Genomic DNA, 27,742 nt, shown 5'->3' with positions numbered 1-27,742 from the left:
GTTTCAAGCAACTCATGAAAACATCAGGTAAACTGAATAGTTTTTTAAAAAAAGAACAGACTAGTATCACATAAATGATCTTCAAGCAAACCTTAACTTATATTTCTCTTTCAGCTGCTTAATGGTGAATTGTGCATTTCCATCATTACTTTAGACTGCAGAAATATTTTTCTTGGGGAACATATGTTAGAACTAACAAAAGTTTCCAAACTAACTTCTGACCACCTGCAAGGGAGTAAAACAAATTGTGCTGTGGGTAGTGGCTCAGCACTTAAATTATGTTCTTCCGCTCTTCTATTTACATCTAAAAATCAGTGAATTACTCTCTCCTTTAAAGAGCAGAGAAACTATAAATGGATGCATTAACTGTTATATCTTTTATCTCACAGCATCATTTCATGATGTTGTTACCACAAATAAGCACAAAATTAATTCTGTTTGCATATGGTGTAGGATGATTTATTAGTATCTAAAATAAATCGGATGGATATAATGAAATGCTGTAGTAAGCTGTTAAAAGTGTACTTGGATGAATTACAGTTCACTAAAATGGAACCCCAAATTGGCTTGCAACAGCTTTAAAACACTTTAATATCGCAACTAAATGTAAAGCTTCTTGTACTAAGCCAGACTTGTGAAGCAATGTAGACTTGTTGTTTAGCACATTTTCAATTGTTCATTATGTTTGCTTTTTGCTCCTTGTGCCATTGTTTTGTCCAGGTGGAAAATAATCCAAAGGAAAAGTCAGTTAATATGGTAGGCATTGGTCAGTTTCTACTAATTAATCAATTGTACAGTGACACTGAACAAAGTTATTCATTCAACTTCATACAAAATAACATTAAGTAAGCATGCAACATAGAAGAATATTTTGTTTCCATTAAAATGTGTGGTGCACAGCAATTACACTGTTACACCAAAAATATTTCACATCATGTTTCCCATTTCTAACAAAACTAAACACAAAATAATTTACTTAAAATTAAGAGATAATTCCCATGAGTAGTGTAAACAGGGCAACCAGATAAACAAAAAGGCAAATATTTTCCCAGAACCTATATACAGATAGTGCATTTGTCTAAAACACTTTCCTTTACACAATGAGAATTGAAAATCCTAATCAGTGCTAATTTCCAACTCCAATCATTAGTTTGTATATAAAAATTAAAAATTTCAATAGTCCCAGATGACCATAGGTTGGTGGTGATTTAACCTGAGAATCACCACACCTCAGGCGAGGGGCAAGGCTGAGAAGGCAGATCTTCATGAGTAACCTCAGCCGGTACGGAAATTGAACACGTGCTGTTGGCATCGCTCTGCATCATGAACCAGCCATCCAGCTAAAGGAACTAACCAATTAATTTATATAGTGAAATGGCTTTGACATTGGTGGAAAAGCATATTCATCTATTATCCATAAATTGCTTGGCAATAGACTCATTTGCTTTTAGTTAAGAAAACAAGAACCAGATCATTTCTATTCAATTAATTATGCAAACACTAGTACAAAATTTAATTTGTCATCACATGTCCATAAATCTCAATTCTGTTTAAACAGAGATTCAATATCAAATCTAACAACTGTATTTGTATAATTTAAAACCAAAAGAGAAATGATGGAAATCTCAACAGGTCTGAAAGCATCTGTAAGGAGAGAAAAGAGCTGATGTTTCGAGTCCAGATGACCCTTTGTCAAAGCTCTTTGTCAATTGTATCATTTTAAAGTGGAAAATCTGCAGTTTTTAATTTTACAAAGTCATCAAGTGTATTTTCAGATTGCATACATAAATGTCTAATCCATGTTGCTTAAAAATGATTTTCTGAGGCGCAGCATTATTAAAGACAAACTAAAAGATGGTTAGAATTTGAAATTCTCTAAATCCATATGGAAGCAGAGTCCATCAAATCTTTGGAAATGTTACAAGGGAATAGAATGTGCCAAAATTGTGGGATTAGACAAAGTTAGTTCAGATGGTGAAATATTTGCATAAAATTTGCATAGACAGCCAAAATAACTTGTTTCTATTCCAAACAGTCAATCCTGCATGGCCCTCAATATATTCAGACACACTCATTTCACAAACACAACTTTAAACTGAATACAATACCTGCTGCAGGTTTAACATTTAAAAAAAAGTAAATAATGTAAGGAAGAGAGTAGGGCAGAGTAATTAATTTTAAAGCTCTAGCCATCACAGGTACAAAGGACCAAATGCAAGATTCTATTGTGATAATATTGACTGTGTGGGATAGCGTAAAATGGATGCTGGTGAACTGACAACCCATTTTAAATTTTTCCCTATTTTTGTTTCCATTGAAGTTAAATTTACACCCATGATTAATTCCAAAAAAATCACTTTTAATTTCAATTATGTATGCATAATCATTAATCTCCACCTAGACAACATATCCAATGGCAATGATTACATTTTAATGATCCCACCTAATATTCTACCCTTAATTAGTCCTTCTGTCTTGAGCCTTACTGGGCTACAGTTCCAAAACTACTGCAGCTCTCCAGTATTGTTCCAAATGGCCATTTAGATGTGACACAGAGCAATTGTTTACCATAAATATCACTATCTAATCTTATTTCCATCCAATGTTCATGTTTTCTTATGCAAATCCATGTGATCAGAAATAAGAAACCTGGATGTTCTTACTCCTTCCTAGCCCAGCAAAATTGAATCCATTTGTGGTGACCTTAACTGTTGCTGAGTTAAAGTAACCCATCTAAGACGAGTAAACAAAAATAAATTGGCTAAGTTTCTGCTCTGTGACTAGACACCAAGACACAAGTCAGTATATTTTCTACTAAGCCATGGGAGAGCTATAAATGTTTTTTATTTATATTTATACAAATTGTTTTGCTATTCTTCAAGCTAGCAAAAAATACATTTGAAAGAAAATAACCTGATTGATGTTATCAGTTATTAACTTCATGTGAATTATAAGCTTACAGATAACTCTGTTGCATTGTAGGGTTTGTATGGTCCAGTGTAACTTGGATGAAGTTCCAAAACATGTTTGATGATCATTAAAGTCTTCATCATTGATTTCTAATATTTGCATTTTTACAGTTTCTTCATTTGTTGTCTCTCACACAGAACTGTTACAGAAATTCATTTTGGCTACTCTGGCTTCTTTGGCAGAGAGTCTGGATTGTACCTAAATTTGTAGCCATACGGTCGTAGATGGTAAGTCATGTATTCCAAATAGTACATGGTCTTAGAATCAATGTAGTGAAATGAAACTGCCAGATCAGAACAACATCCAGGCCCCTAAGAAGAAAGCAAACAGCATAAAAAAACAACTCAAATGTGTAAATTTGGTACCAAATTTTAAACAAAGGTTCACTCAATGGTTTTAATGAGCCTATCAGCAGCAAATGGAAAGCAGTCTGCGACTGGAGGAGTAGCAAACGCCAGCAGGGATGAGTGAGAAATAGAAAAACAGGATTTCAGGACGGGGGGAGACAGAGGGTCGTGAGAGTCGAGGGAGAATCTAGAGGGCCTGCGGGGGAAAAAAAAAGAGTGGTTGAGACACTGCGGGGTCCGTGTTGTGGACATGAAGAGAGAGTAATTGTGTGTGGAGCGTGAGAGAAAGTGTTAGAGAAAGAGGTGAGTGTAAGCGAGAGACTGTGTGGCTGCAGGTTCCACTGTGGAGGGACCACAAGCCATTGATTTTTCCATTCACATTGGCAGGACGGGAGATGCCATCCGCCAGCGTGAAGGGGCTGGAAAGTTCCATGGGGGGCGGGGGGGGCAGGAGAGTTTGTCAGTGTGCACGCGAGCATGTGAGAGAGTGAGTATGTGAGACAGAGAGAGAGAGAGAGAGAGTGTGTGGGAGAGAGTTTGTGTTTTTGTGCGTGAATATTTACAAAGGCTTAGTTGAACAAAGGGAAACACTTGGGCGTTTACTGCATTATATTCATTAGTGTATCATTTAAGCACTTTATTTCAAGGATGGTTTGAAATCTTGTGACTTAATCATCATCATGCCATTAACTTTATTGAATAACAAACAACATTGACTGTTACCAGGTAAATTCAGCTCAATGACCTGAATCCCACTGATCAGACAGTAAGGCTGTGCATATGATGGGTGGAATCATGTTTTTTTTTTAAATATATTTTTCCAATTCAGTCAAATCAAATCCAATTCAGAGTCTCAACAAGTTGAGACATTTCAGATCCAGGCTGACAAGACAGGGCGAGCGACCAAACCACCCTGTCCTGGGCCTGATCTACATGAGCCAAGCTGATTGGAGAAGGGGGAGGTTCCTCCTCCAAGACCTGAGCTCATTTGCATCTTAGCCAAAAGGCCGAGATGCCGCTTTTAAAAATTGCTTCATATGAAACATATGAAGCCTCAGCGTAATGGAATCATGTTTATAAGGAAGAGACTGGTAGGGGGCCTTTGTGCAGGAATAATAATGGGATGATTTCAATGCAGCAAACAGAATTCTCGGCCTTTTGGCTAAGATCAAGTGTGGTTTTGGCATCCTGCACTTGGTTGAAGTCATGAGGTTACACTGAGGCTTCATTTGAAGCAATTTTTTTAAAGCGGCCTTTTGACTAAGATGCAAATGAGATCAAACCTTGGAGAAGGTGCAATGCCTGCTCCAATCAGCTTGGATCATGTAGATCAAGCCCAAGACAGGAAGTGGGATGCCTGTCTTGTCAGCTTGGATCTGGAATGTCTCACTTGCTGAGGCTTTGAATTGGACTTTGATTGGATTGAATTGGATATAAACAAAAAAATACAGAATTCTCAAGTGAAACATGCCTGAGTTGCAGGCTTTACAGAAAGACAGGTCTGTGATGGGATTAACCAATGCAACTTCAAAATCTTTCTCATGTAATCACAGAACCATACACAGTGCAGAAGAGGCCCTTTGGTCTTTCGAGTCCACACAAACACATTAGAAACACCTGAACTCCCACCTAATCCCATCTGCCAGCACTTGGCCCATAGCCCTGAATGTTATGATAGGCCATGTGTTCACACAGAAAATTTTTAAAGGATCTGAGGCAACTTGCCTCTACCACACTCCCAGGCAGTGCATTCCAGACTGTCACCATCCTCATGGTAAAGAAGCTTTTCCTCACATCCTGCCCCTCACCTTGAACCTATGTCCCCTTGTGACCGATCCTTCAACTGAGGGGAACAGCTGCTCCTTATCCATGTCTCTCAATCTTGTACACCTCCATCAGGTCATCCCTCAGTCTTCTCTGCTCCAACAAAAACACAGTAAGAGGTTTAACAACACCAGGTTAAAGTCCAACAGGTTTATTTGGTAGCAAAAGCCACACAAGCTTTCGGAGCTCCAGGGGCTTGGAGCTCCGAAAGCTTGTGTGGCTTTTGCTACCAAATAAACCTGTTGGACTTTAACCTGGTGTTGTTAAGCTTCTTACTGTGTTTATCCCAGTCCAACGCCGGGATCTCCACATCATGGCCAACAAAAACAACCCAAGCTTACGCAACCTCTCTTCATAACGTAAATTTTCCATCCCAGGCAGCATCCTGGTGAATCTCCTCAGCACCCCCTCCAATGCAATCCCATCCTTCCAATAATGTGGCGACCAGAACTGCATACAGTACTCCAGCTCTGGCCTCACCAAAGTTCTATACAACTCCAACATGACTGCCCTGCTTTTGTAATCTATGCCTCAATTGATAAAGGCAAGTGTCTCATATGCCTTTTTCACCACCCTTCCACCTTCAGAGATCTGTGGACAAACATGCCAAGTCCCTTTGTTCCACAGAACTTCCTAGTGTCCTACTCATATCTTGTAGCCCAAGACACTCCGCCTCACTGTTAATCACCCGTCCAATCTTTGTGGCACCTGCAAACTTACTAATCCTACCCCCACATAGTCAATGTCATTTATATAAATAACAAATAATAGGGGGCCCACCACAGATCCCTGTGGTACACCACTGGCTTCCAGTCACTAAAGCAGCCTTCTGTCATCACCCTCTGTCTCCTACAACTAAGCCAATTTTGAATCCACTTTATCAAATTATCCTGTATCCCATGTGAATTTATCTTCTTCATAAGTCTCCCATGTGGAACCTTGTCAAAGACTTTGCTGAAATCCATCTAAACTACATCGACTGCACTACCCTCGTCTACACACCTGGTCACCTCCTCAAAAAATTCAATCAAATTTGTTAGGCATGACCTCCCTCTGATTAAACTTTGCCTCTCCAAGTGAAGATGGATGCTTTCCCTCAGAAGTTTCTCTAAGTTTCCCTACCACTGATGTGAGACTCACTGGTTTGTAGTTCCCTGATTTATCTCTACAACCCTTCTTAAATAGCAGAACCACATTAGCTGTTCTCCAGTCATCTGGCACCTCCCCCCTGGCTAGAGCGGAATTGAAAATTTGGGTCAGCGCCCCTGCAATCTCCCCCCTTGCCTCCCACAGCAGCCTAGGCACAATTCATCTGGACCTCGCGATTTATCCACTTTTAAGGCTGCCAAGAAGTCCAATACCTTGTCCTTCCCTACGTCAATTAGCTCAAGAACTTCACAGTCTCTCTTCCTGAATTCCATACCATCGTCCTCATTCTCTTGGATGAAGGCAGATGTGAGTATTCATTCAACACTCTACCAATGTCCTCTGGCTCCACCCACAAATTGCCCCTCTGGTTCCTACTCTTTCCCTGGTTATCCCCTTCCCATTGATATACTTATAGAATATCTTGGGATTTTCCCTACTTTTACCAGCTCATATCCCCACTTTGCATTCCTAATTGCTTTGCAAAGTTCCACCCTGCACTTTCTACACTTCAATAATGTCTCCCAGGATAGCAGGTGCTCACCACTGGCATCAGCTGCAGTGTTCACTTCAGTGCCATGTTGTGCAGGGCTCAGCACATTGCTATAATCCAGGAGAGCTGAAGCATGTTGAAGGGCAACCCAAGCTCAGTCAAGGTATCAGAACCTCATTTTGAGCAAGCCCTGTTTTCTATTGGCTTTTCATAGGTCATAGGTCTCCAGTTGTACCTCCTCTATGCCTCTGTGTTGGGGTTCCTCAATGGGATCGCTAGACAAATTCTCAGTGGCCACTTGCCCCCCACAAACCAATGCTTGAGGTTTTCTAGTTGAGAGAAGAGTAATAGATCTGAAGACTGCTGAAGAATGAATCATTGTGGCATGAACTGAATGGCCTGCTTCTGTCCTATGTCTTATGGTTTTATCTGAGATAGATTTTAATCAGTAAGGGAATCAAGGGTTATAGGGATAAGACAGGAAAGTGGAGTTGAGGATTATCAGATTAATCATGATCTCATTGAATGGCAAGCAGGCTCGATGGGCTGACTGGCTCCTACATCTTATGGTCTTATCTTCCTGCATACTTTGTGCTCACTTGCACAATCCTCTTACGAAGGTCACATCCAGCTACACAATGAACAAGTAGAATTCCTCCTGATTGACAAAAACTGTTTTGATGGTGCTTTGCTGATGGCTACATGGGTGCAGTCCACAATCCCCTAGACCTGTGGAAATTCTGTGAGGGAGGTAAAGCCCACTGCCCCCTGGGTTTAACTGACCTGATTGGTCTCAAATTTAATGCAATTGGAAATCCTTGCAAAGCTATGTTAGCCTGATTGATAGACAGTTTGTGCTCATCAGCTTCCTCCAGTCAGATAGCAACATGGCATTACCGCCTTCCAGATGAAACATTACACAGAGGGCCCAGTCTGCCCTCTCAGCGGGATGTAAATAATCCCACTGGACACCATTTCAGTGAAGAGGAGAAGGTTCACCCGCATGTCCAGGGCCAATATTTATTCCTTGACCAACATCGCTTTAAAAAAATGGTAAAAGCGCTCCCCCGAATATTCCCTCTTCTTTAGCCACGCAACCAATATTCCAAGTTCCTATATTGTTTTGCTTTATGATCATTAATGGCCCTTAAATTTACTTAATGTATAAGAAACAATAGCACAAGTTTCTAGCATGCTGTCGCATGCAAATTAAATGTTCCTTCCCATCCAGAATATGTTCATAACAGTGCAGTGGCATCTGATCTGTTAAAATGGGCAAGATTGACAAGATGTAGAGCTCAAAAATTACAATTTATTTTCAAGTCATATAATAATGCACAACTTCGCAAAAAAGTTGCACATATTATTTGCACTGGGTAGTTCCAAGAAACTCATTTTTGAAAGAACAGGAAAGGAAAAAGTTCATTTATCAGATTTAAAGTCAATCCAAAAACGCTTTACAAATGACTGATTTCTCAATATTTGTAAACCAACAAATTCAGATGTATGGACAATTTCCAGATTAAGGGATTTAGCTTCATTTTCCACATACAGATCAAGTGAAAAAAAATACCACCTCCTGTGTTTGTGTGTCTGTTATCACAGGTGTCCTCACATATTACAATTGTTTCTTAATGAATTTTCATGTAGTATAACTCAAAATGTAATGAACTGAATTATATCTGTTTTATCTTTCTCCCAGTGAATTATACAGCCCATTTGGACCAACTTGTTCATGAAAGATAACGACTGATGGGATGAAGTGAAAAATATTGGTCAGCCTAAAAAAGTAATCGTATATGTATGATGCCTTACCTCCTCAGTAGGATAGAAACAATAGTTCCAGTACCAGAAAGTTTTGGGTAGGTAGCTTTTTGACAAATGATGCTCTGGTGGAAAAGGATGAAATGTTTCTTTCTTATTTGTGTCCCTGGAATCACCAGCTTCTACATTAACGGTCTCCATACATTTCCCCATGGCTAAATCTTCGGTCGATGTAAAATGAGTGCATTTCCCTGTCTTGAAGGCATCAACAAATCTTTTTAGTGCTTCCTTGCTTAATACATACCCAGCTCCACCGCTCATGTATCCTTGCTTAACATATGGCTTAAATTTTCTTCCAAAGAATATAGGCTGGTCAGGGGAGTACTTTGATAGCAGCCAACGCAAATTGTCAACAACCACAAAAGTGTCATCATCTGCTTTCATAAACCAATCAGCATCATTCAAGTGATGCTCATGAACATACTGAAAAGCTTTGATAGTTTTCCAGTATAACTGGTCCCTGCCTTCTTTCACGCCCAGTCCCACCGTAGGGAAATCTTTATCTTCTTCTGAGCTCATAAAAAGCACAACGTTACATTTTTTGCTCCAAGTGGCTTTGACATGTTTAGCCTTTGTGGCTAGGTTCTGAGGCCCAGTCATCACCCAGCAGAGGACTCGCACTTTCTTATGTAGTTCATCTGCGACACTTCTGTTTTCATCTGAGTAGAGAAGATAAATGTATTTATTTAAAACTATGGACAAAATATTATCCAAGAGAATCAGTTTAAAATATCAGCTATAAACATTTAGAATATTCGGTACCCATTTTGTTTCAGTCAAAATACCTCTAAACTAAAGAACATTGAAAGAGTCATACAGACTCAAAACATTTACATAGAAACATAGAAGATAGAAGGAGGCCATTTGGCCCTTCGAGCCTGCTCTGCCATTCATTATGATCATGGCTGATTGTCCAACTCAATAGCCTAATCCTGCTTTCTCCCCATAACCTTTGATCCCATTCGCCACAAGTGCTATATCTAGCCGCCTCAATACATTCAATGTTTTGGTATCAATTACTTCCTGTGGTAATGAATTCCACAGGCTCAACACTCTTTGGGTGAAGAAAAGTCTCCTCACCTCCGTCCTAAATGGGTCTACCCTGAATCCTCAGACTGTGACCCCTGGTTCTGGGCTCCCCCACCATCGGGAATATCCTCCCTGCATCTACCCTGTCTAGTCCTGTTAGAATTTTGATTACTCTATTTCTCTTTCCAGAGATGCTGCCAGACCTGCTGAATTTATCCAGCATTTTCTGTTTTTGTTTCAGAGTTCCAGCACCTGCAGTATTTTGCCATTACATTATGAAAAAACTGTGATAAATGTAGGGGTTCCAATAATATCTTTTGTGACTTAGTAGAAGATATATTTTGAACAAAAAAAATTCTGATTCCTCAGCACAAACATTTTTTTTGGGGCGATTGTGGTTATAAGGGGAAGTTGCTAGGGAGAGAGATGTGAACTGCAAATTAACATTAATTGAGAAAAAACTAGCATACTAGAAATGGTTCAGCCAAGAATTAAACATCCATCTGGGACTGCAATAATGTCTCAAAAATTCAAACTCCCTATTGTGTCATTTAGAGAATTTTGATTCTCTCAAGGTCAATTTGCAGGATGACTTAGTAGTTAGGAAAGCAAATGCAATGTTAGCATTCATTTCAAGAGAATTACAATACAAAAGCAGGGATGTATTGCTGAGACTTTATAAGGCTCTGGTGAGACCACATTTAGAATACTGCAAGCAATGTTGGGCCCTGTATCTAAGGAAGGATGTGCTGGCCTTGAAGAGGGTCCAGAGGAGGTTTACGAGAATGACCTTGGGAATGAAAAACTTGACGTACGAGGAGCGTCTGAGGACTCTGGGTCTGTACTCAATGGAGTATAGAAGGATGAGGGGGAAATCTCATTGAAACTTACAGAATAATGAAGGCCTGGATAGATGGACATGAGGAAGATGTTTCCATTAGTAGGAGTAACTAGGACCTGAGGGCCCAGCCTCAGAGTAAAGGGATGGCCCTTTAGAACAGGAATTTCTTCAGCCAGAGGGTGGTGAATCTATGGAATTCATTGCCACAGAAGGCTGTGGAGGCCAGGTCATTGAGTGTATTTAAGACAGAGATAGATATGTTCTTGAATGGTAAAGTGATAAAGGGTTACGGGGAAAAAGCGGAAGAATGGGGTTGAAAAATCATGATCGAATGGTGGAGCCGATTCGATAGACCGAATGACCTAATTCTGCTCTTATATCTTATGGACTTAAAGGAATAATTCATTGTGTATACTAGAAGGAAAGCAAGTTCAAGAAAATATCTTTTAAATGGCCATTGTATTGTTTTCTCAATATTTGAACATGGAGATGAATTGGCTATTATAGCAAGGAAGAAATGCGGATATTAATACACACATTCTTTTTATATGGGTTTGAAACAATAACAAAAAAAAAGCCAATACAATTTGAGTTGAAACAAATTTGTTTTAGCAAACATTTCCAAGGCCCCATCTGAGGTCCTATTATAGCTAGCAGAAAAGCTCATATTACTAATTTTTTGAGTTTCTGCTAAGTGTATTATGGCTTTTGTCAGGAGGCAAATGTGATTCTAAGTGATCTATGCTTTATTGTTGGATATTAGAAATAAGGTACAGATTTAAGTGAGTTTAATTAAGTACTTTTGTGTAAGAAAGGGTGAAACTCTAGTTAGATTCATGTTAAACAAAGATGTGGAAATGCCGGCGTTGGACTGGGTGGGCACAGTAAGAAGTCGCACAACACTAGGTTAAAGTCCAACAGGTTTATTTGGAATTGCAAGGTTTCGGAGCGCTGCTCCTTCATCAGGTGAGTCACTCACAGCGACTCGCACTCACAGTGACTCACCTGACGAAGGAGCAGCACTCCGAAAGCTTGTGATTCCAAATAAACCTGTTGGACTTTAATTTGGTGTTGTGAGACTTCTTATTGTTAAACAAAGGTGTTTTCATCCACGAGGGGTTTTGGTTTCAGTTCAAATGATGTCTGTATTGGGCTTCGAGAATTTATGAAGTGAAAAGTAAACATGAGCTCGGAGAAAAAAAATGAGCTGTTGCTTGGCACCTTGAAGGTAGGAAAGCTTTTTAAGTAGTTCTGGTTGAATTCATAGCAGTTGCAGCTTAGCAGTGAAATAGAAGATAGCTCTCACAGCCTTGCTAGAAGCAGGAAAGAATACCATGAAGTGATGGACAAGAAAACAAGTCCAGAAGCTAAAGGGTGGTTAGTTCTAGAACCTAGAGAATGAAGAGAAGTTTCCAAGAAGATTGAAGTAAAAAATAACAAAGAGGAACTGCCATTAGAACAGGGTAATGTTCATTGAATTTAAAGTCGGAGCTGAAACGGCAAACCTATTGAAGTTGGCCAGTGATATCTGAAGCATTCTGGGTGATATCTTGTCTAATAGTAACATCCACTGGGATTGTAAAACTTTACATTAACAAGTCTTAGTGAGATTCAAGGCATTTGAAAGATCTTGTATCTCAGATAGCATTAGAAAAAAACTTGAAGTTCTCTGATATGTAATATTATAGCTGTCTTATAATTTCTCATTACATATTAATATAGTTTTATCAGGATTCAAATATCTATGTAATTCCATCACAGTATTAGATAAAATTAAAAAGATACCCTTATGTTGACTGATGTCAGCATTAAAGTTCATTTCTCCTTGAAGATGTTGATGGGGTTGGTGGTGATGAGAGTCCTCCAAGTGGCCATGAGGGTCATTGAAAAGCAGATGGCTGTGCTGGGGTGCTTCCTTATTGATTGCGTTAATTGCGAGGTGACAGATGACAAATCCTAATCCCAACCCACAACAAAACATGAGCAGAGAAATTACAGACCGTTTCACTGCCATTTCCAAGCAATAATGTGCTGGCGAAAAAGAAAGAAAGTCACCATGAATAGATTGCATTTCATTACAGGGCAATTTACAAATGTTAACAGCCAATCAAAAATTTGTTTTTTTTTCACCAAATCTTTCAAAATGACTCACTGAAACTTTCATCCTTCAATTTGTGTGGAAGCTCTAAGTGATAGCCTTGATTATTGCATGTCCTTTTCCCTATGTATTTAATTCCATCATTTAAAATAAAACAGGACTAACAAGATAATTAGGAGATATTGATAACCACCATCAACTAGGAGGTGCCCATGCCCCTTTTGGGCCTCTACCCACCGCCTCTGGAGTCTTCATCATCTTCCAATAAACAATGACTCCCTTGTTTGCAAGCTTTTTATGCAGCCTTGCAGGGGTCCAGCTTCTCTCCTTGCTCTTTCTCATCCACCTTCTTGTCCCGCTGCCTGCCATTGTAAACAGTATGGTAGAAAGGCTTTGTTTGCACTCACTTCAAAGTCTTTAGCGAACTGAGGACTACCTTGTGCCCACCACTTTTAGCAATTGAGTTTCAGACTAACATGATGCAATATTGGAAGGTGTGCTAGGATGTCGATAGGCAGTTGTTCATGGAATATTCATGAGATGCAAAGGAATGTAAATGGCATTGATGCCACCAGTAAGCATAAGGCTGACCTGCCATTAACTTGCCATTGGGAGAATTGTAATCTGATTTTATGTGCAGATACTGGTGTTGGACTGGGGTGGACAAGATGAGAGGTCATACAACACCAGGGAAAGCAAATTGCGTGGAGGATGCGGAAAGTCTGCAGAGAGATTTGGATAGGCTAAGTGAGTGGGCGAGAATCTGGCAGATGGAGTATAACGTTGACAAATGTGAGGTTATCCACTTTGGAAGGAATAATAGTAAAATGGACTATTATTTAAATGGTGAAAAATTACAACATGCTACTGTGCAGAGGGACCTGGGGGTCCTTGTGCATGAATTGCAAAAACTCAGTTTGCAGGTGCAGCAGGTGATCAAGGCGGCAAATGGAATGTTGACCTTTATCGTGAAGGGGATGGAGTATAAAAGCAGGGAGGTCTTGCTGCAATTGTACAAGGTACTGGTAAGGCCGCAACTGGAGTACTGTGTGCAATTTTGGTCCCCTTATTTGCGGATGGATGTATTGGCCTTGGAGGGAGTACAGAGAAGGTTCACCAGGTTGATACCGGAGATGAGGGGGTTAGCTTATGAGGAGAGATTGAGTAGATTGGGCCTGTACTCGTTGGAGTTTAGAAGGCTGAGGGGAGATCTTATAGAGACATATAAGATAATGAAGGGGCTCGACAGGGTAGAGGCAGAGAGATTCTTTCCACTTAGAAAGGAAACAAGAACTCGAGGACACAGCCTCAAAATAAGGGAGAGTCAGTTTAGGACAGAGTTGAGGAGGAACTTCTTCTCTCAGACGGTAGTGAATCTCTGGAATTCTCTGCCCATTGAAGCAGTGGAGGCTACCTCGTTAAATATGTTTAAGGCACAGGTAGATAGATTTCTGATCAATTGGGGAATTAAGGGTTATGGGGAGCGGGCAGGTAAGTGGAACTAAACCACTATCAGATCAGCCATGATCTTATTGAATGGCCGGGGCAGGCTCGAGGGGCTAGATGGCCTACTCCTGCTCCTATTTCTTATGTTCTTATGTTATGTTCTTATAGTCCAACAGGTTTATTTGAAATCACAAGCTTTCGGAGCGCTGCTCCTTCATCAGATGACGTGGAGCGAGGTGCGCAGGCATATATTCTGTGCTTGCGCATGTCGCTCCACTTCACCCGAGAAGAAACAGTGCTCCAAAAGCTTGTGGTTTCAAATAAACCTGTTGGACTGTAACCTGGATGTGTCCTCCCACCTGATTTTATGTCAGCAGATTTCTGACTTTTTGGCTCCCACTAGATTCTCTGCTCCCATCCGTCACCAAACTGGCTGCGGGCAGGATGGGAGAATTCTGCCCAGCATTTTCAAGAGAGTAGATAAAACAACTGGGAAGTTGCAAGTACATGAAAAAGCAAGGCTATTGTTTTTAAACTTGTGATTAGGGGTCTTAAAAAACAATGCAAAAATTAAGATCTATGCTTAACAATCAGTCACAAATACTACAACCATTACCGAAAACAATACTCACTAAGATAAAAGCAAATTACTGAGGATGCTGGAATTTGAAACAAAAACGGAAATGCTGGAAAATCTGGGAATGCACCTGTACCAGCACATTTTTTAACCAAAATGTAAATAGAGCATTTAGGGCTCAAATTTAGACTACATTGCAAGATTATGCATAGGTTATTTGCTGTGTTTGCGATGCCTCAACTGCATAAAACCATAAACTAATACATATTTTCACAAGGTTTCCAATTTAAGACATTCAAATTGAGATTACAGATAATCATGAAAGGAGATAATGAAATATCAAGAAGACATAACATTTCAATTCAAACAATATCTTGTTTATAACAGCAAAGAAAAATCTCATTCCTAGACAAGTGGAAAGTATTTCTTGCACTCCTGACTTGTGTCTTATAGATTATGTACAGGCTTTTGGAGCCAGGAGGCAAATTACTAACCACAGAATTTCCAACCTCTTGTAGCCACACTATCTATATGGGTCGTCCAGTTCAGTTTCTGTCAATGTTGGTCGTGCAGCATTCAGCAATGGAAATGCCATTAGATGTGAAGGGGAGATGGTTAGATTATCTTGCCTTGGAGATGGTCATTGCCTAACGCTTATGTGGCACAAATGTCAATTCCATTTATCAGCCCAGGCCTGCATGTTGATCAGGTCTTGCTCCATACAGCCACAGACTGTTTCAGTATCTGAGGAATTGCGAATGGTATGAATGTTGTTCAATCATCAGTGAAAATCTCCACTTCTGAATTTATGATGGGAAGGTTATTGATGAAGCAGCTGAATATGGTTGGGTGTAGGACAGTGCCCTGTGGAACCCCTGCAGCAATGTCCTGGGACTAAGGTGACTGACCTCCAACAACCACAATCATCTTCCTTTGTGGTCAGTATGACTTCAACCAGCGAAGAGTTTCCCTCCAGATTCCCATTGACTTCAATTTTGTTGGTTCTTGATGCATGCTTGGTCCACATTGTTGCCTGACCTATTGAGTTTCTCCTTTAGCTTTTCTGCTAGTTACAGATTTCCAGCATCTATAGGTCTTTGCTTTCTGGAAATTAACCATTGAGTCTCCCTTGAAGCAATTGTCACTAATTAAATCACCAATCTCTTTAGATTTCACATAGGCAACTAATGATGGCCAAATGTGTCACAGTACTAAAATTGCTCACTGAAGCGAGTTAGGGCTGTTGATGGAGTGGAGAGTGATAGGGACAAGGGAAAACTTCTGATAACGACTTGCATTCATAATATGCTTTTAACATGGGAGAAACATCCCAAGGTGCTTCACAGGAGTATTAGCAAACAAAGTTTGACATGAAATCACAAAGAGATATTAGGACAGGTGACCAAACCAGGAAGCCCAAAGACTCGGATCTCATCTAAACCTTGCGAAACAAATTCTGGACTACTTGCTTGCTAAAATGTGAGGGGAGTAAAGGAGATAGGAATAATCACAACCAGCAGGAGTGCTATACAGTCTGGGGAAGTGGGGGGAGACTCTCTGCCCCAAGACAGCCAGTTTCAACAGTAAATGCCCTGTGAGCAGCAAACATAGTGCATGAGATGGGAGGAAGTGCAGATAAATTGTCATCTCACATGCAATGGGTATTTGAACCTCTAGACAATAGCGTGGGAGGAGCTAATAGAGTAGATGAGCGAGGGAGTATTTATGGGCTCCCCCAAACCCTGTTCCTCTTTTCAAATGTTTTAGTTTGCCTTCTTCTGAAGTAGCATACTGTCCATTGTATAAAGGGTTAGCAGATGGGATATGCTAATATATCATATAAATTATGATATAGCACTGATACCAGTCAGTTATCTGTTAGACTCTCTCTTTCCCACTCGAGAGCGGGGCAGGGACAGGGGGTGAAAGTTGGAACACCTATGTCTAAGAACAACATGCCTGTATCCTGTTTAGACATAGTAGGTTTTAAGCAGATATAGTGTATGACTACACAGTCGGTCTAGTAACCAAGTGCCACTCCTAGGAGGCGATCTTACCAAAAACATTCAAAGTGCCAAATGAGCATGAAAATGGGAGAAATCCACACCTTTTTGGGGACAACTTAAAAATCAAATCTTACCTCACTATGGCAAAAAATCTTAAACTTGAAATTTACCAGTAGGGGGTGGGTGGGGCCTAAATCACCTGAAAGCTGTCTGATAGCAGGAGAGGGCGCAATTGTACATGTGCAGGTTTCTGTGCTCTGAGAGCACACAGATCCATCACTGCCTCTACTGCTTTAGCAAGCAGGTCTTCGTGACCCAGCACCCCCACCCCTGCTACTGCAGAACTCCACAGTCGATCGTGATCTCCCCCACTGCCCTGGCCGATTGCAAGTCCCCCCCCGCCCCCAAACCTGGAAGTATTGCCACCTCCCCCTGCCAGAAACCATCACGACCCCCTCCTTGCCTCACCGATTGCTACTGCAGAGCGGCAGTAGTCCCCTGGCCCCCACCAATCACTACTGCAGAGTGCAGAGTGGTTCCCCCCCCACCCCCACAAATTGAATGGTCCTCCCCTGGTCTGGCCTCACTGCCTTGGCACTGCCTGGTGCCAGGCTGGCATGCCAGGCTGGCACTGTCCAATGGGCACCCTGTGCCCCCAACCTCCCAGGGAAACTCAATGGCATCCGGTTCTACCGGCAAGGCCATCACATCTGGTCCCCGTTGATGGGGGACCAGACGAGATCATTGCTGGAGAGAACCTTCCCCGGTGAGGCCACAGAGCCAGCACTAATTCTATTCAAATCAGGTTTAACATAATTTAAATACAATAATCAGCCTCACAACTAAAGGATATTTGGTGCCAGTAAGATTGTGAGAGGTAATAATTTGGATGATTTGTCATGGATTTACCAGCTCAGCTGGCAGAGCACAATGGTAAGTTCGCCCTCCTAGAGTCACAGTCAAAAGAACCATCTCAGAATACTGTCTAAAATGCTGTCCTTTTTTTCTCCTCTAGGAGATCTGACCTGTCAGTATGCACCCAGGAATTTGGGTTTTTATTTCTATATTAACTTCAAATGAGCAATTACGTTACAATGTTCACAATATGCAAACACTGTTGTGTTGGAGTGAACAAATCTGTTCCACAGCTAAAAATAGAATGATTACTGAATAGAAGAAAAATCGCATTGTAGATTTATTCCATTGAAAGTCATTCCAATAATATAAATGAGATCATAATAAAGATTAGACTCAGAATTCTCCAAACTGCAATTTGTTGTTTGAAGAAAAGCAGGTAATATTAGTCCATGGCACTCATTAATTATATCCAATTTGGTGGAACATAGCTTACGTAATGCAAATATTTGATCCACCCATATGAATCCAAAAAGACAGCTTTTTTCTTTGTCACATCATTGGCACTCCCATTCCTTAGCTGGATTTGTTTTCAAACTAATGTGCTTTGCAACTTTGTGACATTATTTCAGTTGAGTTATTATGTATCTATCCTTAACTGCACTGTAATATCAATAAAAGTATACCATCTTTTCCAAGCAAAGATAATTGAGAGAACGTTTATTATCTAGGTTCAGTGCAATCATTGGCAGCGGCAGTCCCTCAACTCAAGGATAATGCCTACTCAAGATCGAGAGTTTCTGCCACGGGTCATCATGTGAATGAGCAGACCGATTCTTGACCCACAGATTTTTAGGGACATGGTCAGGACCTCCTACAAGGTAGTGGAATCCAGAGTGCAGGGTTTGCCGTGTTTTCTTTCCTACTCTGCTGCCATTCTGCCTCATCATTAAGGCATTGGGACTCAACGCGTTCAGTAATATATTAAAGAACTAGATAGTAACTGTGGAAAACATGCTACACCATCCTTTATCATCCGTAGAGATCAAGTTCTGTCAAGTGGCCCGAGTACCTCATCCTTCAGTTTATGCTGAAATAGTGCAGCTCATCTTGTACAGACCTGTTGCACAAGTTCAACAAGATGCTCTACCAGAAGTAGACATGTTGAATCTAGATCAGCACTTTAATCACAGCTCCAATAAAAGGCTGCGGCCGGAATGATAGAAATACAGAAGTTCACTGCACAGAAGGGTTTTCAATTGGCAGTTAATTCCACTGTCAATAGCTCTGTATCCTAAATGCTTCAAATAATGATCCCCCTTTTTTCTTCTAAAGGTAGCTAATCTGTCTCTTCCCTGTTGAAGATTTTAAACCAATGAGACTCATAACTGACACCCCAGCCAGGGGAAATAATGTTTCCCTATTCAGACTACAACTCTTCATAATTCTAAAATATGCTTTTAATCAGCTTTCTTCTAATAGAACAAGTCCTAGAATCTCAGATTTCTCCTCATAACTGCAAGTTCCATTTCTTTGCATTTTGATGTACCTATGCTGTACACTCTATAAAACGTTTGTGTAATAGGTACCTAAACCTGCATATGTTACCTTAACTGAAACAGACCTGTGTCACACTTGTGACCAGGTTATCAGAGATGATAAGGTAAAAAAGCTCAACTGTAATGTGGATGTTTTATTTTATTTTCTTCCCTTATTGAGGCAATGAATTATGCTGAAGCAGATGTTTGACATGCACTATAGTTCTTTGGAACCTCACTAGATTGAGTAAGCATGGTGCTCTCAATTTTTTTTTTACAATATCCATAAGAAAGTACCGGTAAATAAGTATTAATAAACAATAAGTCAAAAGAACTAACAACAAAAATTGGAAAGCAAACAATCAGTGTGTAATTGATTAACTTTTCTTGTAGCAAATTTACCATATCTTGATAATAAATCTAATCTAAGATAGGAGTGAAATTGCCAGTGGGACTTTGAGAATGCTAAGAAAAGAAAAACACTAACTTGGAATGAACAGGCAGGTTGTATAAAATATTGGATTAGCTAAGAACTGCCTCTAGTTTGACTAAACCGGTGGCAATTGCTCATTTGAAAATCACCTTTTATACTGTAGAATAGATAGAGGATTCCAACTTAACTGTTGTAGGCTGCAAAGAGACATAGATAGGATGCAAAGCTGGGCTGAAAAATGGCAAATGGAGTTTAACCCTAATAAATGTGAGGTGATTCATTTTGGTAGGACTAATTTAAATGTGGATTAAAGGGTCAAAGGTAGGGTTCTGAAGACTGTGGAGGAACAGAGAGATCTTGGGGTTCATATCCACAGATCTCTAAAGGTTGCCACTCAAGTGGATAGAGCTGTGAAGAAGGCCTATAGTGTGTTAGCTTTTATTAACAGGGGGTTGGAGATTAAGAGCCGTGGGGTTATGCTGCAACTATACAGGACCTTGGTGAGACCACATTTGGAATATTGTGTGCAGTTCTGGTCACCTCACTATAAGAAGGATGTGGAAGTGCTGGAAAGAGTGCAGAGGAGATTTACCAGGATGCTGCCTGGTTTGGAGGGTAGGTCTTATGAGGAAAGGTTGAGGAAGCTAGGGCTGTTCTCTCTGGAGCGGAGGAGGCTGAGGGGAGACTTAATAGAGGTTTATAAAATGATGAAGGGGATAGATAGAGTGAACGTTCAAAGACTATTTCCTCGGGTGGATGAAGCTATTACAAGGGGGCATAACTACAGGGTTCGTGGTGGGAGATATAGGAAGGATATCAGAGGTAGGTTCTTTACGCAGAGAGTGGTTGGGGTGTGGAATGGACTGCCTGCAGTGATAGTGGAGTCAGACACTTTAGGAACATTTAAGCGGTTATTGGATAGGCACATGGAGCACACCAGGATGATAGGGAGTGGGATAGCTTGATCTTGGTTTCAGATAAAGCTCGGCACAACATCGTGGGCCGAAGGGCCTGTTCTGTGCTGTACTGTTCTATGTTCTATGTTCTATTAACTATGCATCTATAATTGAATAGAGCTGATTTGATTAAAATGTTCATCATATTAAGGAAAACAAAGACAGTAGACAGAAAAGAACCATATCTGCTGGGGGGTTTTCTAGAGCAAAGGGGCATAGCGTAAAAAAAAAAGTGCCAGACTTTTCAGGAGTAAAATTAGAAAATACTTATATATATGCAAAAGTTGGTAGCAGTCTATAACACTTTTCCACAAGCAGCAATTGATTTTATATCAATTGTTAATTTCAAATCTGAGATTGAAACATTTTTCCCCAACCAAAGGTATTAAGGGTTACAGGATGTTAAGTTTTCTGGTTTCCATAAATTAGAAGCAACTGCACAAGACTCAAAATGCTGGGGCTTCAACACATGCATTTCTTTGTGCTCTCTACGTGGCTGGTAGACTGAATAGATTGATACATTATCACTTGGCACATAACTGCAGTGTGACACCCAGGATATATATCACATAACAATTAGTTTCCCATTCTTTACAAACAATATAACATTTCAATTTCTTTAAACATATTTTGCCTCTATATCAATATTTGTTTTTCAAAAATAAAGCTTAACAATTGATTTTTATAACACAGTCTTTTATAGCTTGTTTTCTCAAAATATTATTTGCAGTATCACTTGGGGCTAAGGTGTTGTGCTTCCTCCTTGCATTTTGCCAATTATTGCTCTCAGTGGTGAGTTGGCATACTGCACAGGGAGTGTAGTTTCTTGTTGTTCCTGGTATTGTAGGCGTGTGCTTAATGTTGATATTTCACCACTTGTTGGTGATGCTGCTGGTGTTGTTAATCATCTTTTTGAATATGGGCTCTGATCCTTCTCGTTTCCCTACCAGTTTCTGTCTCAATGTTTATGATTTTGGAGTTTCAGCTTTACCAGCAATTTTTCTTGGATTCCAAGTTTTCATGATTGGATCGCATACATGTACTGTTTGTCCTTTCAACAGCTCAGACAGGTGTTAGTATGCTTATTGTTGATCTCCTTCTATCTGTGCATCAGTAAGTGGTTTTCTTACTTCCTCCTCGTCCGTTAGAGGAAGTATCTTGCTTGGCAGAGTTATCTTACATTTTCTTCCATTTAACAGCTCTGCAAGTGATTTCATTTCAGAGAGATGTAGATCTGATAATAAGGCAAGGTCTGAGACTTCCTTTGTTTCTTGGCATTTTGTGAGGATTCTCTTGATCATCTGGGTGCGTTTTTCTATGAACCAGTGCGTAACATGTTGATGAGGTGATGACATTAAACCCATACTACTCAGTAAATTCCTTATATTCTCTGGAGGTGTACTGAGTTCCATTGTTACATGTTTCTCTTTCAGGAAGCCCTTGCTCAGCAAATAGAACTCATACTGCTGAAAAAATAGTATCTCTCAAATCTTTCACCTTTTTGATAAAAAGGGAACTTTGAGTAGTAGTCTGCAATTATGAGATATCATTCTTGACTGTGCGTGAATAAATAGGGTCCCACCATATGCCATGGTCTGAGTGGTATTCCAGTAGCAATCATCTCCTCTCTCTGCTGTGTATTTATGTTCCTCTGACCACACAGCATGTAGACACCATTCTTTCAATGCCTTTGTAGATGCATAGCTGATCTGGCTCAGAGTTTACACCTCACTAGTCTCATGTGGCCTTCATGTATATTCTAGAGAAGTTCTTCCTACACCATTTTGCATATCATTATTCTAGAGCCAGCTCACAGAACACTATCTTCTAGTAAGCTATGGACTGAATGTCCACTGATTCCTGAAGGTAGCAGGACAGGTTAATAAGGTGATTAAGAAGGCATATGGAATCCTTTAATTTATTTGCTGAGGCACAGACTGTAAGAGCAAAGAGATTATGCTGTAACTATATAAAACATTGATTAGGCCACAGCTTGAGTACTGTGTGTAGTTCTGGCCATCTCATTACAGAAAGGATGTAATTGCATTAGAGAGGATACACAAGAGATTTACGAAGATGTTGCTCAGAATGGAAAATTGTAGCTATGAGGAAAGATTGGATAGGCGGGGTTGTTCTCCTTCGAACAGAGAGAGGGGAGATTTGATTGCAATGTGCAAAATTGTGAGGGAATAGAATGGATGAAGAGAGTGTATGGGAACAGCGTATTTATTTTAGCGGTGGTGTCAGTGAATAGGAGGAATAGATTTAAAGTGATTGGTAGAATGATTAGAGGAAAGTTGGGGAAGATAGGTGGTAACTTGTGGGAGTAGAGTACAGGCTCATTAACAGTAATCACAGTGTTTGAGTGTTCAGAGTGTTTTTAGGATGGTTTCTGAGAGAAGCATGTTCTACAGTCAACCAGGAAGCAGACTATTCTAGATCTGATAATGTGCGATGAGGCAGGATTAATTAATGACATCATTGCAAAGGGGCAATGAGCATGATTAAATTTTGTATTCAATTTGAGGGAGAGAAGAGTAGATCCAACACTAGTGCTTTGAACTTAAGGCAATAATGAGGGTATGAAGACAGAGCTGGCTGAAGTAAACTGGGAAATTAGATCAGTAGAAGTGCAGTGGCAGATATTTAAGGAGATATTTTAAATGACTCAGCAAAGATACATTCCAGGGAGAAAGAAAGACTCTGTGGGAAGGATCCACCAGCTGTGGTTAACTAAGGAAATAAAATATAGTTTTAAATTGCAACAAAAAAAAGTACAATTCCACAAACACTGTGGCAGATCAGAAGATTGGACCCAAGGAACAGCTAAAAGAACAAGGGAGAATTTAGCATACAGCTAGCTGGAAATATAAAACAGATGGTTAGAGTTTCTACAGATTTTAAAAATGGAAAAAAGTAAAGCGAAGTGTTTGTCCTTTAGAGGGTGAGCGTGATATAACACTTCTATGATTTTGGTTTTTCTGAGAAATTAAGGAAATGGCGGATGAATTCAACAAATATTTTTGCATCTGTCTTCATTGTAGAAAATATAAATAACATCCCAGAAATAACTGAATCAAGAAGTGAAAGGGTGGGATGAACTTAAAAGATTTACAGTCACCAGGGAAAGAGTACTGAGAAAATTATTAGAACTAAATGTTGACAAGTCCCTAAATCATGATGGACCTCATTCTAAGGTCTTAAAATAAGTTGCTCCTCAGATAGTAAATGCATTGGTTTTGATTTTCCAACATACCCATCAGATTGGAAAATTACAACTTTAACTCCTGTATTCAAGAAAGGAGGCAGACAGAAAACAGGAAACTACAGGCCAGTTAGCTTAATGTCTGTCAAAAGGAGAATGCTGAAATCAATTATTAAGGAGATTATAGCTGGTCACTTAGAAAATCTCAATGTAATCAGGCTGTCAATCTGGTTTTGTGAAAGATAAATTGTGTTTGACTAATTATTAGAGTTCTTTGAGGACGAGTGAAGCATTGTAGATAAAGGGGATATGAAGTACTTAATTTCCAGAAGGCATTTGAAACGTTGCCACATTAAAAGCAAATGCACAAGATAAGAACTTATGGTGCAGGGGTAACATATTAGTATGGATAGAAGGTTGGTTAGCTAATAGGAAGCAGAGATGGGCATCATGGTGGCACAGTGGTTAGCACTATTACCTCACAGCACCAGGGACCAGAGTTCAATTTCCAGCTTAGGTCACTGTCTGTACGGAGTCTGCACATTCTCCCCGGGTCTGTGTGGGTTTCCTCCGGGTGCTCTGGTTTTCTCCCACAGTCTGAAAGACATGGTGATTAGGTGGATTGGCCATGCTAAATTCTCCCTCAGTGTACCTGAACAGGTGCCACACATACAATGGCAACTAGGAGATTTTCACAGTAACTTCAGACGCAAATCTTTGTCTCGTCACTGGTCACAGGCGAGGTCCCAGAGGATTGGAGGATAGCTAATGTGGTCCCGTTATTTAAGAAGGGTAGGAAGGCTAACCCGGGAAATTATAGGCCGGTGAGTTTGACGTCCGTGGTCGGGAAGTTGTTGGAGACGATTCTTAGAGATAGGATGTATGAGTATTTAGAAAGGAATAAACTCATTAACGATAGTCAGCCTGGTTTTGAGAGAGGGAGGTCATGCCTCACTAACCTGGTGGAGTTTTTTGAAGAAGTGACTAGAATGGTTGACGAGGGAAGGGCCGTGGATGTCGTCTATATGGACTTTAGTAAAGCGTTTGACAAAGTCCCTCATGGTAGGTTGGTGCAAAAGGTTGGATCTCATGGGATAAAGGGGGAGGTGGCTAGATGGGTGGAGAACTGGCTTGGTCACAGAAGACAGAGGGTGGTAGTGGAAGGGTCTTTTTCCGGCTGGATGCCTGTGACTAGTGGTGTTCCGCAGGGCTCTGTATTGGGACCTCTGCTGTTTGTGATTTATATAAACTATCTGGAAGAAGGTGTAACTGGGGTGATCAGTAAGTTTGCGGACGACACGAAAATGGCTGGACTTGCAGATAGTGAGGAACATTGTCAGAGGCTACAGAAGGATATAGATAGGCTGGAAATTTGGGCAAAGAAATGGCAGATGGAGTTCAATCCAGATAAATGGAAAGTGATGCATTTTGGTAGAAATAACATAGGGGGGAGCTATACGATAAATGGCAGAACCATAAAGGGTGTAGATACGCAGAGGGACCTGGGTGTGCAAGTCCACAGATCCTTGAAGGTGACGTCACAGGTGGAGAAGGTAGTGAATAAGGCATATGGCATGCTTGCCTTTATAGGACGGGGCATAGAGTGTAAAAGTTGGGGTCTGATGTTGCAGTTGTATAGAACGTTGGTTCGGCCGCATTTGGAATACTGCGTCCAGTTCTGGTCGCCACACTACCAGAAGGACGTGGAGGCTTTAGAGAGAGTGCAGAGGAGGTTTACCAGGATGTTGACTGGTATGGAAGGGCTTAGTTATGAGGAGAGATTGGATAAACTGGGGTTGTTCTCACTGGAAAGACAGAGGATGAGGGGTGACCTAATAGAGGTGTATAAAATTATGAAAGGCATAGATAAGGTGAACGGTGGGAAGCTTTTTCCCAGATCGGTGGTGACGTTCACGAGGGGTCATAGGTTCAAGGTGAGGGGGGGGGGGTTTAACACGGACATCAGAAGGACGTATTTTACACAGAGGGTGGTGGGGGCCTGGAATGCGCTGCTGGGCAAGGTGGTGGAGGCAGACACACTGGGAACGTTTAAGACTTATCTAGATAGCCACATGAACGGAGTGGGAATGGAGGGATACAAAAGAATGGTCTAGTTTGGACCAGGGTGCGGCGCGGGCTTGGAGGGCCGAAGGGCCTGTTCCTGTGCTGTATTGTTCTTTGTTAATGTAAGCCTACTTGTGACTAATAAACTTTAAATAGATCATTTTTGCCGGCAAGATGTAACAATAATTTGTACGTTTCTAAGTTCAAATATATGATGGCAACTTATGCATACTGTGCGTGTTGCAAATTCCTTTCGCAATCTAATGACACCATTAACTCCACAGTCCCCACCCTCACCAGCACCCCCTCACACAAAAATCTGTCACACAAGCTGAATTTCTCACCCAACAAGTCTTGCCTTGAATGTCTGCAACAACTTTGCCAATAGTTCTTCCATTTAAGATCATGTCACCAAACCCTATCATTCGGTCAACCGAAAAAATCCAACGAAGTAGCAATCTCTATGAAATAAAAACAATCGAGCTGCTGGTGACTGCAGGCACAAGAGTACACGGATAGGTTTCACTTTAGACCGTGGTTCCCTTTAATGAGAAGCCTGCATACATAAATAAGTACATGTAAAGAAATACAAACAGGAAAATATCTCAAAAGTAGCTTATACTGGATCTGGACCAGGGCCGGCCTGCCTGCTCTCTCTAGCTCATCGCTGTTATTTCAGCCGTCTCGACCATCCTGTTGAGCACGAGACTTTAGTCACTGACCTGTCAATCCGAGTTGAAGCTGCCAGTAAAACGACGCAGATTAAAGCCTAGCTCCTCGGTACTTCCGTGATGTTGTCCTTGTTCCAGGGGAGCGGGTTTTTACAGCAGGCCGCAGCTCATTTCCCCCTCTCACAGTTTACCAGCCCTGGCGAACAGCCACGGGCCTGTAACTCATCGCGAGCGAGCCGCTCCGAATCCCGGGACCCACTTCGTTTCTAACTGTCACCATCCGGAACTCGCAGGTAGGGAGCCGCGCATGCGCACATTGCCGCCGCGCGGCAGCCTTCCTGACCCCTGAACTGCAGTCGCCCCGCTGCACGAGCGGGCTCACACTTGGAATCTCACTCCGGCCATTGGCTGCACCGCCACGCGCGCGGGCACGGGCGGGCCGGTGGGGCGCGCGCGTGTTACAGTGCACGCGGCCAAGGACCAAATCACCGAGGGGATCAGAGTTCACGACTCTGGTTATTATTGTCCTTTCTTCCACTCAAACTATTGCCGATTTGCTTTTCAGCATTTTTTTTGCCGATATCTGCCCACAAATGTCAATGTACAAAGTAAGTTGGTGAGTTGATTTGGCAGTTGTACTCGGACGTTGAGCACTATTTATAATACAGTACTGTTAACATTGGAAACGATGACAGCCACGCAACAGGCTCCAAAACAGCGATCATAGAAATCATAGAAACCCTACAGTGCAGAAGGAGGCCATTCGGCCCATCGAGTCTGCACCGACCACAATCCCACCCAGGCCCTACCCCCACATATTTACCCACTAATCCCACTAACCTACGCATCTGAGGACTCTAAGGGGCAATTTTTTTTTAACCTGGCCAATCAACCTAACCCGCACATCTTTGGACTGTGGGAGGAAACCGGAGCACCCGGAGGAAACCCACGCAGACACGAGGAGAATGTGCAAACTCCACACAGACAGTGACCCGAGCCAGGAATCGAACCCGGGACCCTGGAGCTGTGAAGCAGCAGTGCTAACCACTGTGCTACCGTGTATGTTCAGGAAAGATCAAACCAAGTCAATTCATTTCAGCATTGGCGTCAGAACCTAACTTGCACTTCGACGTTTGATGTGAAGATGCCGGTGTTGGACTGGGGTGGGTACCGTAAGAAGTCTCTCAACAACAGGTTAAAGTCCAACAGGTTTATTTGGAATCACGAGCTTTCGGAGCTCTGCTCCTGTTGGACTTTAACCTGGTGTTGTGAGACTTCTTACTTTGACGTTTGGAACTCCACTTTTCCATTTTCTCGATGACAGTTTTGCATGGAAGAAGCGAACCATGAATAACTCACTCCATGGATTCAGAGACACAGAAGGCAAAGGGACATCTCCAGGACTCACTTCCTAACAAA

At 41.2% G+C, this 27,742-nt stretch overlaps 1 protein-coding gene across 5 annotated transcripts; it reads right to left on the bottom strand.

The window, feature by feature from the left end:
- Nucleotides 1-446: 446 nt before the first annotated feature.
- On the bottom strand, nt 447-26,683 carry LOC144509336 (glycoprotein-N-acetylgalactosamine 3-beta-galactosyltransferase 1-like). 5 transcript variants are annotated; one of them, XM_078238028.1, is made up of 6 exons: nt 26,375-26,612; nt 25,997-26,113; nt 24,067-24,185; nt 12,260-12,505; nt 8,596-9,263; nt 1,489-3,281 (listed from the first exon to the last, which is right to left on the bottom strand). In XM_078238028.1, exons 4-6 carry the CDS (start codon nt 12,486-12,488, stop codon nt 3,132-3,134), a joined length of 1,047 nt encoding a protein of 348 aa, XP_078094154.1. In that variant the 5' UTR covers nt 12,489-12,505; nt 24,067-24,185; nt 25,997-26,113; nt 26,375-26,612; the 3' UTR covers nt 1,489-3,131. The 5 variants fall into 5 exon arrangements, with proteins under 5 accessions (XP_078094143.1, XP_078094154.1, XP_078094163.1 ...); XM_078238037.1 differs by lacking the exon at nt 24,067-24,185 and having other exon boundaries at nt 26,375-26,683; XM_078238046.1 differs by lacking the exon at nt 25,997-26,113 and having other exon boundaries at nt 26,375-26,623.
- Between the last annotated feature and the right edge of the window lie 1,059 nt (nt 26,684-27,742).

The sequence above is a fragment of the Mustelus asterias genome, chromosome 2, assembly GCF_964213995.1.
Source record: "Mustelus asterias chromosome 2, sMusAst1.hap1.1, whole genome shotgun sequence".
Taxonomy (NCBI): Eukaryota; Metazoa; Chordata; class Chondrichthyes; order Carcharhiniformes; family Triakidae; genus Mustelus; species Mustelus asterias.
Note: the sequence above shows the minus strand (reverse complement) of the source record. Positions and strands in the feature narration are given on the sequence as shown.